We start from the raw sequence: 13,089 nt of genomic DNA, 5'->3' as shown, positions 1-13,089 counted from the left end.
CAGGAGAAGGAGGACTGGATTTCTTGAGCGTGAGAAGGCTTCGAAGCGAGGTCGCTCGTCGTCTCGCACGTCCCGGCGGTTCGTTCGACTTGTCGGCCTTCTTCAACCTCGCTGACGTCAAGCTGACGCAGCCAGAACGCCGCATGGAAGAAAGAACAACCCTCGCTCCGCCTTTCTCGAGGTTGTCCTCCGCACACATGCGCCTCCTTCTTTCCTCAACCCTAGCCGTCGTGCTGGCCGGTCTGTACTACCGCTACATGCTCGAAGACGACATGCCTGTTCCCGTCGAAGGCCAGCGCGAGTTCTTTCTCTTTGGCACGCCCATCAGTTCGTCTCCTCCCCACATCCCTCTCGAGGACGAGCACAGGCTGACGATGGATGTGCAGGCCACTCGCTGTCACCACTCGCACACAATATTGTCTTTGAGCAACTCGGACTCGATGCGACGCACCGATACCACCTGCACGAGACCTCCAAATTCAGCGACCGCTCAGTCCAGAGACTGCTTCGTTCGCCTTCTTTCGCCGGGGCAGCAGTGACGATGCCTCACAAAGTCGAAGCGCTGAAGTACATGGACTCACTCGCGGCGGAAGTGGAGGAGATTGGGTCGATGAACACGGTGGTTGTGAGTGGGAAGGTTGTCGAGGGCGGGAAGGAGAGACAGACGCTGGAGGGACGGAATACGGATGTTGATGGGATAAAGAGGGCGTTGTTGGCAAGCTTGCCGCTGGAGCAGCAGGGGAAGGCGAAACCGTTTGGGGAGGGACGGAGCGCGATTATCAGTGCGTGCTGCTTTCCTTCGATTCTCGCTGCGCGTCTCCTGACTTTGCGTCGCGCGTACAGTCGGCGGAGGAGGAACGACCCGCGCAGCCGTCTACGCCCTCTCAACGATGGGCCTCTCGCCTCTCTGGCTCATCAACCGCGACCCAAAGGAAACAGCAGCAATCATCTCCACGCCCTCTTTCGCCAAATACGACTTGCGGGCTCTCGAGCGGGAGGAGCAGTGGACGGAGGAAGAGGCAGAGAGAGTCGCGTGTGGAGTTGGGGCGATCCCGTCGTTTGAACCGGTCACGGAGGGCGAGAAGAACGTTTACAGGTTGGCGGAGAAGGTGTTTGCGACGAGCGGGAACAGGCCGGGTGTACGACCACTTGTGTGTACCTCTCGTTGGATGTGTCGAGGATTTGGCTGACGGTCTTTGCCTGCAGCTCGAAATGGCGTACAAGGCGAGTTGCTGCGAGGCTGTTCTCCCCGACCTCCTTCGCGGTGCTGACCTCCTCCGTCGACAGCCGCACATCACGCTCATGTACAAGCTCGCGGAGAAGCACGGCTGGCAACCCATCGGTGGCGAGTTCTGCACTCTCCTCTCCTGAGTCTCGTTGGCCGGCCATGCTGACCCTACTTCCGACCGTAGGCATCGAAGCACTTGTCAACCAAGCGTTCGTACAAGACGTCTACTGGCTTGCGCTCTCGCCCGTTACACGCGTCGGAGGACTACAACTACAGGAGCTGAAGGCAGCAGGCGAGGTTGCGGCGGACCGAGTACGGGAGGCTGCAGGTGCGCCAGTATCGACGTAAGCTTCTCATCGCTGTATCACGACCATTTGCACAGTCGACTCGATATTATTTCGGACTTTGGCTTGCGCCCGCGGTCGACCGGATGCGGCGAGACGGTTCCGGCGGAGTGGGGAGCTGGCCTTCGTAATCTCGCTTGTCCTTCTGCTGTTCGCTGGTCGCTCGTCTGGCTCACGTGAACGCTCAACATGGTTGTTCACCACATTGGTGCGTGCTCTCGCTGTCCCTGAGCGTTGCGCGGCGTTGACGGTTGTTCTGCACCTCCTCCTCGATCCACTACGCCTTGTCATCGACTGCACTCGTCCACTCATCTCTACGCTCTGTGCCCTGCACCGTGACCCGGCGACAGTCCTCTTCAAGCTCAAGCCGGAGCTCTCGCAGGCAGACAAAGACTCCTTCCTCCCCATCTGCCGCGAAGGACTCGCCAAAGTCCCCTACGGCACCGACCAAGTCATGGGTCCGCCTATCTTCGACGCGCGGGCAGCGGGCTACGAATACGGGCTGTACAGGAAGTTGAAGGATGTTGAAGAATTTCACCAGTAGTGCGTTCGCCCTTTCTCTGCGCACTGGGGTCGAAGCCGTGGCTGACAAGGGACGCATGAACAGCCGCGCGTGCCCGGAGCACATGGAGTTGATCAATGGCGTCGTCAAGGACCGAGTAGCAGGTGCGCACTTCCTTGCGCAAGCGGATCTCGTCCCCTGCTGACCTGTCTTACTCCTCCTTGTACAGACATGGTGTCGTTCCAGATCCAGGGTTAAAGTGCAGCGTGTGAACCAGCGCATTCGACAAGCAGTATGAACGAGACTACAGAGACTGGCAGCGGAGCACGTCTAACTTGGCTGGCGTGCGGAGAGGCAGCCAACGGCGAGTGTGTGGGTCAGCGGAAGCTCAGCGCGTCAAGGACGTCGGGGGCAGCACTTGCTCAAGCCTAGCAGCCGGCACCGCGCAGGAGGACCCGTGTCGAGCGTTAGAGGAAGAGGGAAGGCGTATCTCGTCCGCTCCAGCTCATTCGGCTCCACAACTGCGCCAGCATTCGCAGATCAGCTCTAGCGTCCTGCATACGTGCCGCTCAGCCCGTTTGTATTGTGCTGCCCTCTGTCGACCCACTCGAAGTGCTTCAAGTGATGAGGATGAGGGGCGGCGAACAAGCTTGCTGAGGCGGTTCCGACAAGCCGCATCAGTAAGCGAGCTCCCAATGAGCCTGTGACAAGCTGGACAAGCTCAGCAAGCGAGATCCGCCGGCGAGGTGAACCGTCGAAGTTCAAGCCGCTCCTTCGCCCTCGACCACAACCTGCTCACACTGCTTGACCCGCTCTGACTGGCTGCTATGGACCGAACGAAGCTGAACGAAGCTGTCACAGACTGGCTCAGGCTCGAGTGCGTCCCTTTCTTCCCTCGCACCTCCCCCACTTGCTGACCTCGGGGGACCTCTTGCTTGTTCCGCTGCGCAGCCGAGTACGTCTGACCGCTCTCAGACCGTATCTCAGCGTATATTGACCTTGTCACTACCCAGAACCCCGAAACGCGAGCTGAGGTGGAGAACCTGGTCAATGCAGGCGACTTTGCCGAGTTGGAGAAGCGTTTTGCGGTTCGTTCAGGTTCCCTAACCCGCAGGAACACTCCTTGACACGCGGTTTTATCCAGCGCCGCATCGCTTTCGGCACGGCGGGATTGCGAGGTCCCATGCAGACCGGTCCATCCGCCATCAACGATCTCGTCATCCTCCAAGCCTCGCAAGGACTGGCAAAGTATGCCGAGCAGTCAATCGAGGGCGCGAAAGAGAAGGGCATCGTCGTCGGACACGACCACCGCCACAACAGCGTGCAGTTCGCTCGGTTGACGGCGGGTGTCTTCCGCCGGCGAGGGTGGAGGGTGTATGAGCTGGACGGCCTCGTGCATACGCCGATGGTGCCCTTCTCTGTCAAGCAACTCGGTGCAGCAGTCGGAGTCATGATCACCGCGAGGTGCGCTCACCAGTGCTCCCTACGTAACTTTCGAGACTGACTTCCGGTCCGCGTCACAGCCACAACCCAGCGCGCGACAACGGCTACAAAGTCTACTGGTCAAACGCCATTCAGATCATTCCGCCGCACGACTCTGGCATCGCAGCGGCGATCCTCGAATCTCTCGATGTCGACGAGGGTGCATGGGATCCTCCGAAGGACGCGACTGGCTGGGACGGGACTCACGAGCTCGTGAAGCAGTATATGGACATGGTCAAGCAACTCTCGACGAATGCCAGGTGCCTTCCGCCCCCTCAGCCCTCCGCCGGCCGAACTGACGCCTTCCACCTCCAGCACGAATGCTTCATCCTCCCTTCTCTTCACCTACACCGCAATGCATGGCGTCGGCCTCCCCTTCGCCCTTGATGCGCTGTCCGCCTTCGGTTTCTCTCGCGACCGCGTCAGCATCGTCAAAGAACAAGCGCAACCAGATCCCGACTTCCCTACCGTCAAGTTCCCAAACCCGGAAGAGAAGGGCGCCCTCGATCTTGCGATCGCGCATGCGGACAACGTTGGCTCGACGTTGGTACTGGCGAACGACCCGGACGCAGGTGCGCTCGACCGTTTCCTTCGGCAGGTACGCAGACCCTGACTCACTTCCTGTGCGCAGACCGGTTTTGCGCGGCGGAGAAGGTGCAAGGGAAGTGGACCATCTTTACGGGCGACCAAATCGGCGCTTTGCTCGGCTCGTACGCGCTTGAGCGTTACCGACAGACTGGCGCTCCGATCGGTGCGTCTCGCGTCTCCTAGTCGCGGAAGGGTCCACTGACACCGCTTGTGCGAACAGAGAAACTTGCTATGTGCGCGTCGACGGTCTCGTCGAAGATGCTGCGGTCGATGGCGCGGAAGGAGGGATTCCGGTTCGAAGAGACGCTGACGGGCTTCAAGTGCGTCTCTCCTCGCTTGCCGACTCTGCTGTCATCACCGTATTGACGCTCGCTCGCTCGCTCATCCCAGGTGGATTGGCAACGAGCTGCAAGCGCTCGAAGACCAAGGCTTCGCACCTTGGTTCGCCTACGAGGAGGCGATTGGCTTCGCAAACGGCACGTCCATCAAGGACAAGGACGGCGTGACCGCTCTCGCGCTCTTTGCAGAGATGGCTGCGACGCTGGCTAGGTTCGGCAAGCCTTTGACGGTTCACCTCGATTCGCTTTACTACGAGTCGGTCTTTGTATCCTCTCCTGGCGGACAAACCTGGAGCTGACGCAATCTTTCGAGAAGATACGGCTTCCACGCGACGTTGAACAGCTACTTCATCTGCCGCGACTCTGCCAAAACGAACCGCATCTTCTCCACCCTCCGCTTCGGCAACCCCTCTATCGACTCATCCACCGCCTCTCCCGCCTCGCTCTCCCTCCCAACACACCTCGGCGGTTTCCGCCTCACTTCCCTCCGCGACTTGACCGTCGGCTACGACTCGACCAACCCGCCGACTTATGAACCGAAACTGCCTGTGGACCGCTCGGCGCACATGATCTCGTTCTCGCTAGGCGAGACTGAGTCGGGCGATGGCGTTGAGGTTGTTGGGACTGTACGGACGAGCGGGACGGAGCCGAAGGTGCATTATCTCCCGCTTTCTCTGCCTCACCAATGCTCACCCGCTTTTCACGCAGATCAAGTACTACCTCGAGGCGCGAGGCGGGAACAGGCAAGCTGTACGCGCCAAGCTTGAGCACGTGCGGATGGCGCTCGGTTCGGAATGGCTAAGAGCGGAGGAGAACGGCCTCGAGAAGCCGGAGTAGAACGAGAGGAGCAGTAGATTGCAGATCAGACGTGCCATCTAGACTTGCATGTGGCCGGGCTTGGTCGGCAGGCGGTCCTGCAAAGCGGAGACGTCGGTGAAAACTTCGCAGAGCGAGAGGAAGTGAGGACAACTTACCCTCAACATGATGCTCAATCTTTGCGTTCCGCCGACTGTCCTGCCCTCCCACTCGCCTTTCTCCAGCACTTCATGCGTATAATGAGTACGAAGCGGCTCGCTGCAACGCACACACGTCAGTATCAAGCTGCTAGTGCGCGCAGCAGCGAAAGGAGCAGACTCACGCTTGTACATACGCGCTCCCCGCCTCGAGCAAGACCTCGAACTCGCTCGGTCCGTCCTTGGCCGTCCCTTCGCGCGGCTCACTGACCTGCTTGAAGCGCATGATCCGCTCACCGCCGAGACTGATCCCGACGATAGTTCGTCCGAACGCTTCGAGGTTGTCGACGTGCGGGTAGATGGCGCCGCGGGAGGAGAGGTGGAGGAGGTGCATGATTAGGTGTGGCGGTGGGGAGGAAGAAGACGATGGCTGAGAAGGCGGTTCGGACGGCGGAAGGAGGGAGTAGACCTTTTCGAGCGCTTCGGCGAGGCCTGCTTTCTCGTCTGCGAATCAAAGATCTCGTCAACGAGCGGAGAAAGGTATCGCACGCGCGCGACGCACCTCCGGCAGCCACCTTTTCCCACATTCCGTCCCTGACAAGCATCTCGCGATACTGCTTGATGACGCCGTCAAAGTGTCCCTCCTCCCACGCATACGCCTCGTCCGCCATGAACCCTCGCCCATCCCATTCAGGGTTCGCCTTGACCCATTCCCGCCGCCGTTTCCTCCCCGCCGAAGTCGTGCGAGAAGGCGAGTCGAGCAGGCGGAGCGAGCTTTTGAGCAGCAGTGATTGTTCGGCGGCCGAGAGGTAGTTTGAGTAGACTGTGAGAGCAGGGTGGGGCGTCTGAGCGGTTCGCAGCGTCGATGAGCAGCGGTGACAGGATCGTGTGAGGAGCCGCAGCTGTGGGAGAGTTGCGGGATGAGTGGGCGGGGGCGATTCGGCTGGAGACAGTCGAGACGCACCTTTGGAGCATTTCTAGCGGTCTGCATCGCTCTAGCAGCTGGAAGAGGTGAAGTAGCGGAGGCAAACCCTCGGCGGGGAGGGCAGCCTGAGGTTGTCCCGACTGTCGCGCCGTCTCTCGCTCCTTCGGCTGGTGCTGCCTCATGAGGCTGTCTGAAGCATGTCTGAATGCTGCTAGACACCCGCGAACCCGCTCCTCGATCTTTGACGGCGACGGCAGCTCTTCATCAACCTGGAGACGGCGAGAGTGGACGGACGAGCCCGCACCGCTTGGGGCGGAGCTATATAACCCTCAGTGTGCGTTTTGAGCTCTGTAAAGACTTTCTACGAGCGCGCTGACCCGTCTCGTGGTCATCGACGCAGTGAAGATGCTCTCTTCCCCTCTGCGGCGGTGCATCCTGACGCAGAAGGTCCTTCCGAGCGGTGCGCAGCTGTCGAGCTCGTTCAGGACGACGCAAAAGTTGCTGATGTTGCGCCCGCCGACAGACATGATGGTCCGCTTCGAACTGACCCGGTCACCTGCGACCGCCTCAGGTCCCGCTCCTCGACTCGTCTGCCAGCCAGCCAAAATGATGCACAGCCGGTTCGAGGACCGCTCACAGGGAACTACGGGCAAGGGGATGTGGGTTGCTTGCTGGAGAAGCGCGGTCGAACGGTTGGCTAACAAGGGTGCGTTCGCGAGATGAGTGAAGGCTGGTGAAGAAGCGCTCACTTCCATCTCGTAGGCGCCTACAAACGACTACACGCGTCGGCTGCGATGGACCCAAAGACGATCGGGATCAAGACGCACTCGCACCTCGTTCGACGAGTGGTGCAGGAGGCGGAGCTGATGGCGGGACGGATGAAGGGGTGGCAGGGCGCGTGGATCGAGAACGAGGACGACATTCCTGTCCGGAGAACGACGCGAGAAGGACTGGAGGAGCTGTGGCAAGCACATCTCGCCGGAACGACTCGAAGAATAGCCGCCATCCTCGACCTCTCGCCTCTTCCATCCCCAAGCAACGCTTCAGCCCCCTCTACGAAAGTCGCCGCCTTCCTCCCCACCCTGACAGATCGGCGCATACCCTACTTCCGCCTCGCGCCCTTCTTCGACTCGGTCGTCGTCCACCCCAACTCACTCCCAATATGGCCCAGATACGCCGACGACGACCCGACTCCCGCAGCCGACCGCTTCCTCGCCAACGTACGCGCAAACCTCGACGGTGTCGTCTCCCTCCTCCAGCGGCGTCTCGCTCGACGACGAGTAGGTCCAGGAAGCACAGTTGCGACGCTTGCAGAACCGCGCGGAGAGGGCGACCTCTACGTCCTCTTCGCGCCGTTGATCGACCTTGATCCGTCGCGGTACGACGAGGCGGAGCAGGCCAAGGCAGAGGCGGTTGTGCCCCTCGTTGTTGCGCTGATGCGGATGAGGCTGTGGACGGGCGAGGGCTGGGCGGCAGAATAGAGCAGGCGGCGGGATAGACGGTTAAACGGAGTGTTGTTGTACTTGTTCGCGCTCGCAACGCAGCTTCTTAAGATGTCCATTTCCACGAGCGGGTCTGGAAGAAGGGAAAGGCGAGCGGAACTGAGGCAGCGTTGCTTGCTGAGCTATGAAGGGGCTACAGAACGACGGAAAAGAGATTGTGTACTGCCTGCATCCCGCTTATCCACGCTTTGAACCGGGGCACCCCCGAGAATCTGTGAATTCCCTTCGCGCCGCCAAGATCCCGTGGAGGAAGTCCTACGAGTTTCCCTCGAAGCTGTCCTCGTCGTAGTCCTCGTCTTCCTCGTCTTGGTCCTCGTCGTATTGGAGCAGGTCGTCGTCGTCTTCGATTCCCAGGAGTCGTCCGACACGGTGTCCAGCGCGACGAAGGTCACGGAGAGCGGCGGAGCGGAGTTCGCATTCCTTCACAAGCTCCTGGTATTCCCGCATAGTTCTTGCTTGGTGCGCAGCGGTCAGCGCTAGAAGATCGCGGGCCGCCTTGTATCGACGTCGACAACGAGCGTAATCGTCGCGAAACCACTGCGGAGCGTGGTCCGCCCACTCCACCTCCGATTCGTCGTCGTCGCTGTTGTCCTCAATGCCATAGCGTTGCTTGTATGCCGCCTGCTGCTCGGGACTCATCGCGAGCCACTCTTCGTCGGTCGGGAGAGGATCAACGATGGCGAGGTCTTTGGCGACAGGCTTGATGCTCTTGACAGTCGCAATCTTCGCCTTGAGATCTTTAGTAGCGTCGACGAGCGCCATCTTTGACTGACGAGGTAGTAACCGAAGCGAGGAAAGCTGAAGAGATAATGCCAGCTTCGAAGGAGGAGGAGGAGAGTGAGCGGCCAACCATTTATCTTGGTTGCCCCACTTCTCCCCAGGGTCTGCACGCGCCCATTGCCCCCAGTGCCCCCAGCATGATCTGCAGTTTGGTGCGAGGTCAACGGCGGATGGATCAGCTGACCCTCCCGCTGGCCAATCAGGAAGCGCTGGACGTCGACTGGAAGCCTGCATAGCAGTGCGCTCAAGCAGTCGCTACGCTGTCCGCGCCCGAGATGAGCTCCCTCGGAAGCCGCCCAGGCCCCGCACCTTCATCCTCCTCGTCGAGCACGTCCGCGAGGCGCTCCTCGAGCTCTGCGTTCCGTGCGCGGAGTCGCTCCATCTCGCGCCGCATCAGCGCAAGCTCGTCCTTGGAGGCGACAGGCGCGGCAACGAGAGTCGAGTCGGGGAGAGGGGGTGAAGAGACGCGGCGTCGCACGTCGGCGAGCTCGTTCTCCATCGACCTGGTACACGGGGTCAGACGGCGAACGTACGGCGCAACCAGCGGGTGGTACGCACCGGAGAGACTCTTTAAGCGTCCTGCACTCCGCCTCGACCGCCTCCCGCAGGTACTCGCTCTTCTTGTACTCGCCGACGAGCAGGTTCATCTCCTTGCGCTGGTCAACGAACTTGACGAGGTCGGCGTCGCTGCAAAAGAAACATGAGCAGAGAGTTCTGCGACAGAGCGAAGAAAAGGGCTCACCAGATCGCAAGGGTCTTGGTCAACGCCTGGATGCGGTGCTCGTACTCGGTGATCCTGGCGAGCTTGCCGGCGTCGAGCGAGTTCTGGTTCTTGAGGTCAAGGAAGCTGCGAAACGAACGTCAGAAGCGCCCGAGACGAAGGCAAAGTAGAGCGACCCACGCAGCACCCTCCGTCTCGAGTTCGCGGCTCTTCTTCTCGCACCGGTCCTTCCAGTCCTCAACTTCAGCGCGCAAGACCTTCTCGTCATGTTCCCACTTCATCTTGGCCTCCCTCAGGCCGGCGAGCTTGTCGCGCAGGTCGTTGATGTGCGCGGTCCAGTTGGCCTTGGTTGCCGACTGTTCGGAGCGAAGCTGGTCGAGCGCGTTCTGCGTTGCTCGAAGCTGCGCGCGGAGAGTGCGGACTGTGCGGAACTGCGCGGGGCCAGGTCAGCGAGAGTTTCGGCAGGACGAAAGGAAGCGAACGCACCAAGCCCTGCCTCTCCGCCTCGGCACCCGACTCGAGCACCTTCTCGCGATGCAGCGTTCCCATATGCTGCAAATGCAGCTGCTTGAGGTAACTCTGGAAGTTGACCTCGCCGTGGAGCAAGACAAGCTCCGTCTCGAGCCGCAAGAGGTGTGCGCTAAGCTGCGCCGTGGTGAGCGTTGGTGGGAGAGGCGATGCGCTTCGACCGATCGATGTGCCGGCTGTCGTACTGCCGAACGGGATGAGCTCGGGCGAGAGCAAGCCGATGCCGGTCCCTGCTGAGCCGACGCCTGATGAGCGCCGCGACATCGAGCTAGGTCCGACACTCGACACTGTTGGGTCGAAGACGGGCGGCCAAGGGTGCGGGTCGCCGTGCGATGGGTCGCGCAGCCGAGAGCCCGAGCGTCGAGCAGGCGACATCGAAGCGGGAGATGCGAGAGCGCCGGCAGACTGAAGCGCCTGGAAGTTGGCAAAGTGGGTTGTCGCCGGCATGTGCGGAGTCGAGACGCGAGTCGAGGTCGGTGTGCTGCCTTGCGATGTCGGCGTCGGCGAGCGGACCCTCGAAGCCGCCCGCGAGACAGGCGCCGAAGGACCGGGCGAGGCAGGCTTCGGCGTCGGCGCGGTCGATTCGAGCGGCGTGCCCTCGACAAGCGTCTGAAAAGCAGGCGCTCGCTTCAAAGAAGTGACCTCGGCCTCGTAGACGGCTTGGTCTGCATGTATCGGCACGCCTCGCCAGTCTTGCGCCATGCCGGGCGTGAGAAGGACGACGTTGCGATCGCATGCAGCCATCACGTCGGCCGCTTCGAGTCGAGACCAGCGCTCCGTGTCGGTCAGCTCGAGCGCCGCTTCGCCTTGAAAGAGGGCGGGGTTGAGCGTGTGCATGCGCAGGATCGGCTGCGAAGGGCATGGTCAGCTTCTTGCGCTGCGATTTCCACGACGGCTCAACGCACCCCGCTCTTCTCCCTGACAATACCCGAGACGAGATCAATCATTCCGTCGCCCGTCGCGCCCTTCCAGCCTTTCTCGCGCAAGTAACCAGGCGCATCGCGAATAAAGGCGGCGAAATTGCGCGGGTAGATGCCGTAGAGGACGGTAAAGAGGGTGACGGGGTCGGGCGGTGCTTCTTCGTAGTCGTCGAGGAAGTTCTGAGCGTCTGTTGAGGAACATATCAGCTCGGAGAACGGGAAGAGGCGGTTCCGTTCCGCACCTTCCGATGCGGTCGGCAGCTTCTCTCCTTCGTCACCGACGTCCGGCGCCATCTCCCACGACACGAGCCGTCCATACACCGCCATGATGCCGAACAGGTGCTCGCCAATGATGACCGGCAGCGTCACGACGCAAATGGCGAGGCACTTCGAAGCGAGGTTGACAATCGCGGAGCATGTAGTTGTCAGTGCGACGATGATGAGATTCGCGATGAGAGGAGTGGAGAGCGCGTGGTAGGCTTTTGTCGAGTTGCGGGTCAGGTACGAGAGGATGAGGGAGACGGAGGGGAGGACGGCCGGCCCGTTCGGTTCCAGGTAGGGTGAGATGCGGGTGAAGAAGGCCTGCAAGGACAAGGGTTAGTTGGGCTAACGCAACGAGTCAGCAAGCGAAATGCGCAGGCATACCTTCGGCGCGCGCTCCGCCCACTCGATCAGGCATTCCTCCAAGTTCCGAATCCCGTAACCTTCGTCGAGTCCCTTCAGCTTCGCAAGTGACCGGTCCTCGTACTCGTTCAGTATCGCAAGCCCGAAAGGCGAGACCCAATCTTCCTCCTTATCCGCCTGCTCCCGACTCGGCTCCATGCCCCAGACAATCATTCGTGTCGCCGCTGCGAGCGCTTGTCGCGACACGTACAGTGGCAGTGCGTCTGCAGACGATGGAGGTGCTGGCTCCTTGCCCTTGCGGTCGCGCTCCGTCTTACGACCTCGCGTCTGGGACGGCTTCGCCCCAAGCGCAGGGGCGTCCGCCTCCTTCGGCGTCCCTAACATCGTCCTCCTCAAGATAGCGTTCCACCAGACCGACCCGATGTCCTTCCGACTGATCAAGGCCGAGTCGTCGTCGTTCCCCACATCCGCGCTGAGCTTGTGCAGGAGGAGAAGGAACGCCGAGACGCGGCCAATGTTGTGAAGTTCTCGTTCTGCGCCGGGAAGAGGCTCTGCCGTCGCCCAGATCTCGAGCAGCCCTTCCCGCCAACGGATCCGTTCGCGCTCGCCCTCCGACTGGCCTGATCCGCTTCCGCCGGCGTTCGTGAGCGGGAAAGCGGATGCGAACGCGCGCAGGTGCTCGTTGAGGAGCTCGTCGACCTCGGGCGGGAGGGCGTAGCCGGGGAACGACTGCTGGACGGGGGTCGCCGACGAGGGAGAGGTCGAGAAGAGGCGGGTGAGCTGGCGCAGCGTGTCTTTGGTCGACATGGCGGGGTGCTATGGGTCTTCTGAACATCAGCAGCGTTCGCAGAGCATCCCTCGAGCGCGTGCGCACCTGTATTCTCCTAATCAGTTGCAAGCGGTCGTCCCCACTTCAGGAGACGACGGCGGCCTTGGGCGGCGTTTGGACCAGGGAAGAGGCAGCCAGAGACGCTCAAAAGCAAGTGACGATCGTCACAAGCAACCGGAAAGCGTTTGTAGCGGGGATGAGCAGTGACAAAGACCAAGTCCTGTCCTCGCCTCCCTTGTCCTCGACCACCTCGCTGACGTCGCGTCTCTGAACGCATGCTAGTGCTCGCTGTCTTTGTGGACGCTCATTCGCACCGCTGAGCCTGTCTGGTACCGCGCACACCGCTTCTTCGCGCCAATCAGCCTGCTTCGCTCGTTCTCGCCTCATTGTACTCCCCGGCCCGACTCGTTCAAGCGGACATTCCGCTCGGTCTGCTTCATCCTGCAACGTACGGGATGGACTCGCGCACCCACCGGGAGACGGCGCGAGAGGACGGTCAAGGCGCACAATGGGAGACGAACGCACCTCGCCTCGATGCCTTGTTCGCCTGCGCGGTTGGCGGATAACGCGGGTTGAATAACGGCAGATTGCAGAAGCTTCCCTGAGCACGCGGTACTGTGCTGTCTCAGCCGGAATTGGCCGGAATTGCTCAGCTTCAGCCTCCTCATCCTCGCTCGCGCCTCCCTGCCCTGGCCATCGAGGGGGAGCGTCCGCAAGGTTGTGTGAGCGGCGCCTCCCGCTAATGAGCTTGGCGCTGTTCTCACTGCAGCACCGGCCCGCTCGTCCCTTCTTCCCTTCTCGCCGCCTCGTCCGACGATCCTCCTC

The 13,089-nt window shown here is 61.2% G+C and overlaps 7 protein-coding genes across 7 annotated transcripts; 4 read left to right on the top strand and 3 right to left on the bottom strand.

Moving 5' to 3' along the window:
• Window positions 1–197: 197 nt before the first annotated feature.
• Window positions 198–1,576, top strand: RHTO_01768 (pentafunctional AROM polypeptide; the record flags this gene model as incomplete). The annotated part of the gene is made up of 6 exons (XM_016415447.1): window positions 198–327; window positions 387–782; window positions 844–1,151; window positions 1,207–1,224; window positions 1,288–1,345; window positions 1,413–1,576. 6 exons carry the CDS (start codon window positions 198–200, stop codon window positions 1,574–1,576), a joined length of 1,074 nt encoding a protein of 357 aa, XP_016272421.1.
• Window positions 1,577–1,761: 185 nt separating this feature from the next.
• On the top strand, window positions 1,762–2,332 carry RHTO_01767 (stress responsive alpha beta barrel domain protein; the record flags this gene model as incomplete). The annotated part of the gene is made up of 4 exons (XM_016415446.1): window positions 1,762–1,780; window positions 1,923–2,115; window positions 2,180–2,238; window positions 2,304–2,332. 4 exons carry the CDS (start codon window positions 1,762–1,764, stop codon window positions 2,330–2,332), a joined length of 300 nt encoding a protein of 99 aa, XP_016272420.1.
• Window positions 2,333–2,901: 569 nt separating this feature from the next.
• On the top strand, window positions 2,902–5,319 carry RHTO_01766 (phosphoglucomutase; the record flags this gene model as incomplete). Its single annotated transcript, XM_016415445.1, has 11 exons — window positions 2,902–2,951; window positions 3,026–3,029; window positions 3,088–3,162; window positions 3,219–3,538; window positions 3,598–3,816; window positions 3,872–4,128; window positions 4,188–4,307; window positions 4,365–4,464; window positions 4,535–4,738; window positions 4,799–5,135; window positions 5,191–5,319. The coding sequence occupies 11 exons, from the start codon at window positions 2,902–2,904 to the stop codon at window positions 5,317–5,319; spliced, it is 1,815 nt and encodes a 604-aa protein (XP_016272419.1).
• A 38-nt stretch (window positions 5,320–5,357) lies between these two features.
• RHTO_01765 (oxoglutarate/iron-dependent oxygenase) lies at window positions 5,358–6,426 on the bottom strand (the record flags this gene model as incomplete). Its single annotated transcript, XM_016415444.1, has 5 exons — window positions 5,358–5,396; window positions 5,457–5,556; window positions 5,621–5,939; window positions 5,998–6,337; window positions 6,400–6,426. 5 exons carry the CDS (start codon window positions 6,424–6,426, stop codon window positions 5,358–5,360), a joined length of 825 nt encoding a protein of 274 aa, XP_016272418.1.
• A 339-nt stretch (window positions 6,427–6,765) lies between these two features.
• Window positions 6,766–7,841, top strand: RHTO_01764 (uncharacterized protein; the record flags this gene model as incomplete). The annotated part of the gene is made up of 3 exons (XM_016415443.1): window positions 6,766–6,820; window positions 6,884–7,066; window positions 7,123–7,841. 3 exons carry the CDS (start codon window positions 6,766–6,768, stop codon window positions 7,839–7,841), a joined length of 957 nt encoding a protein of 318 aa, XP_016272417.1.
• Window positions 7,842–8,117: 276 nt separating this feature from the next.
• On the bottom strand, window positions 8,118–8,624 carry RHTO_01763 (uncharacterized protein; the record flags this gene model as incomplete). The annotated part of the gene is made up of 2 exons (XM_016415442.1): window positions 8,118–8,313; window positions 8,401–8,624. The coding sequence occupies 2 exons, from the start codon at window positions 8,622–8,624 to the stop codon at window positions 8,118–8,120; spliced, it is 420 nt and encodes a 139-aa protein (XP_016272416.1).
• Window positions 8,625–8,886: 262 nt separating this feature from the next.
• Window positions 8,887–12,242, bottom strand: RHTO_01762 (Hamartin family protein; the record flags this gene model as incomplete). Its single annotated transcript, XM_016415441.1, has 8 exons — window positions 8,887–9,145; window positions 9,201–9,329; window positions 9,385–9,489; window positions 9,544–9,794; window positions 9,850–10,740; window positions 10,797–10,999; window positions 11,054–11,393; window positions 11,457–12,242. The coding sequence occupies 8 exons, from the start codon at window positions 12,240–12,242 to the stop codon at window positions 8,887–8,889; spliced, it is 2,964 nt and encodes a 987-aa protein (XP_016272415.1).
• Window positions 12,243–13,089: the final 847 nt, after the last annotated feature.

This window comes from Rhodotorula toruloides, assembly GCF_000320785.1.
Source record: "Rhodotorula toruloides NP11 unplaced genomic scaffold Scaffold15, whole genome shotgun sequence".
Lineage (NCBI taxonomy): Eukaryota > Fungi > Basidiomycota > Microbotryomycetes > Sporidiobolales > Sporidiobolaceae > Rhodotorula > Rhodotorula toruloides.
The sequence above is the reverse complement of the archived record's forward strand: the minus strand, read 5'-3'. Positions and strand labels throughout refer to the sequence as shown.